Below are 2,126 nucleotides of genomic sequence, written 5' to 3'. Positions count from 1 at the left end.
CGGTTGCTCTGCCAGGTGTGGATCTCCTTCGACGTGCTGTGCTGCACCGCCAGCATCTGGAATGTCACGGCCATCGCCCTCGACCGCTACTGGTCCATCACCCGCCACCTGGAGTACACGCTCCGCACCCGTCGCCGCATCTCCAACATCATGATTGCCCTCACCTGGGCACTTTCTGCCTTCATCTCCTTGGCCCCATTGCTCTTTGGCTGGGGAGAGACTTACTCGGAGAACAACGAGGAGTGCCAGGTCAGCCAGGAGCCTTCCTACACCATCTTCTCCACCTTTGGCGCCTTCTACCTGCCCCTCTGCGTAGTGCTTTTTGTGTACTGGAAGATCTACAAGGCTGCCAAGTTTCGAATTTTTTTTGGAAGAGCAACTCCATCACCCCCATTACACGAGAAGGCCTGGAGGTAGGTCAGCTTGGTTGCATTTTGCTCTAGTCAACTACTGGTATCAGACAAGCCCTTGCAGCAATGGGGGAAACTTAGTGCTAAAGTGTGCAAGCGAACAGCATCCCACCAAAGCCCTGTGAATCCTGGAGGCTTTCAAGGGAAAGTTGACTGAAAAGCTTGCAAGCCCAGTCTTTTGACTCTTTCCAAGTTGACAGCAAGGTGTAGCTAAAGCAACTTCGGGCCAGATTGTGAGCCTGAGCTCCATGTGGGTGTGCAGTGACTCACAGCCGTCCCCCTGTGGAATGCTGAATCAGTGCTCGGGAGCGGGAGTGAGGGGTCAGCCTTCCTCCCATGGGGACACATGTGGGGGTGTCAGTGGTGAGATCCTGTCTCCATCAGGGACGATACCCTGGCAAGCAGCTGTGGTGGTGGTGAGGCTATGAATTTACCCACACAGAAGACACATGTCCTTATAAATCCTTCTTAACTGTGGCTGCATCGTGTCAGTTCATCCCAAGCATGGTAACTGTGCACTGCAAAGACTTCTGGGGGAGAAGAAGGAAATGTATGCTCATTTTCTTGCCTCTCCTCCCAAAGACTTTTATTGGGTTCAGAGAAAGTGAGGAGACTTGTGCATGGCATGTGGGTGTGTGCCTGTTCTACTGATCAGATTGTAAATGGGGAAATAATCTTATTGCGATGCTGTGTGGGCAATTCCGTGTGCCTGTACATCACTAGGCTCTTTAGTTTCTAGCCTTACCTAATAATAGCCTCCATTACCCAGAAGAGGGTCATACAACCACTCTCCCCTCAATTAGAGCATGACGTAGATGGCCTGTGTTTCCCAGTGAGCTCTGGTCATCACCTGTGTCGCTTGGTTGTGTACCTGCTGTGGGGGATCAGCTGACTGAAGCACATATGGTGCAACTTGTGTTTGTGTTTGGCAGGTAAAAGAAGCTGCCCAGCAGCCGCAGATGGTCTTCAATGTCCGCCATGCCACTGTAACGTTCCAGACGGATGGAGACACGTGGAGAGAGCAGAAGGAAAAGAAAGCTGCCCTCATGGTGGGCATCCTTATTGGGGTCTTTGTGCTCTGCTGGATCCCCTTCTTCATCACGGAGCTCATCAACCCCCTCTGTTCGTGTGACATCCCACCCATTTGGAAGAGTATTTTTCTATGGCTAGGCTATTCAAATTCCTTTTTTAATCCACTCATCTACACTGCTTTCAACAAAAACTACAACAATGCCTTCAGGAACCTATTCTTTAGGCAGCACTGAGCAGAAAAAGCTTTCCTGCTGTCCCAGGAAGATCATTTCAACTCTCAATGAATCCTGCTAAATTCTTGAGGAAGATCAAAGCCACAGATACTGAGGTGATGCTATAGACGCATCCCCATGGGTTATACATCACAGCAGCAGTCCTGGTTCCTATGCAGACTCTCCATCCCTGCTTCTAAGTCAGTTACTATTTTAACTGCAAACAGCATGTAGGGTTTCTCTGGCCAGCTGCACCGCATTCTCCCTCCAGCGCCCCTTCCTAGCGATGTTCTGTTTGGTGATGGTAACAGTGCAGAGGAGTCTGCTGGCAAGGAGTCATATATGAAACTCTGGTTTGGCTGCTGCCGGTCTCTCACAGCAGTAACAACTTTTCCCATGTGCAAAACTGGGACCTTTTAATGTCAGGAGATTTTATGATTATATATAAAACTAGATATTTATGGTTTGGATG

The 2,126-nt window shown here is 49.8% G+C and overlaps 1 protein-coding gene across 1 annotated transcript in view; it reads left to right on the top strand.

Annotated features, from left to right (window-relative positions):
* Positions 1-1,675, top strand: part of LOC104404168 (5-hydroxytryptamine receptor 5A-like) — a gene marked incomplete at its 5' end in the record, with an annotated part of 1,913 nt that extends 238 nt beyond the window's left edge. The window contains 3 exon segments of the mRNA XM_010012533.1: positions 1-361; positions 364-413; positions 1,343-1,675. The exon segment at positions 1-361 is cut by the window's left edge and continues 22 nt beyond it. Coding sequence (XP_010010835.1) covers positions 1-361; positions 364-413; positions 1,343-1,675 — 744 coding nt within the window.
* Between the last annotated feature and the right edge of the window lie 451 nt (positions 1,676-2,126).

The sequence above is a fragment of the Nestor notabilis genome, unplaced genomic scaffold (assembly GCF_000696875.1).
Source record: "Nestor notabilis isolate BGI_N333 unplaced genomic scaffold, ASM69687v1 scaffold10434, whole genome shotgun sequence".
Taxonomy (NCBI): Eukaryota; Metazoa; Chordata; class Aves; order Psittaciformes; family Psittacidae; genus Nestor; species Nestor notabilis.
This window is presented reverse-complemented; position numbering and strand designations above follow the sequence as displayed.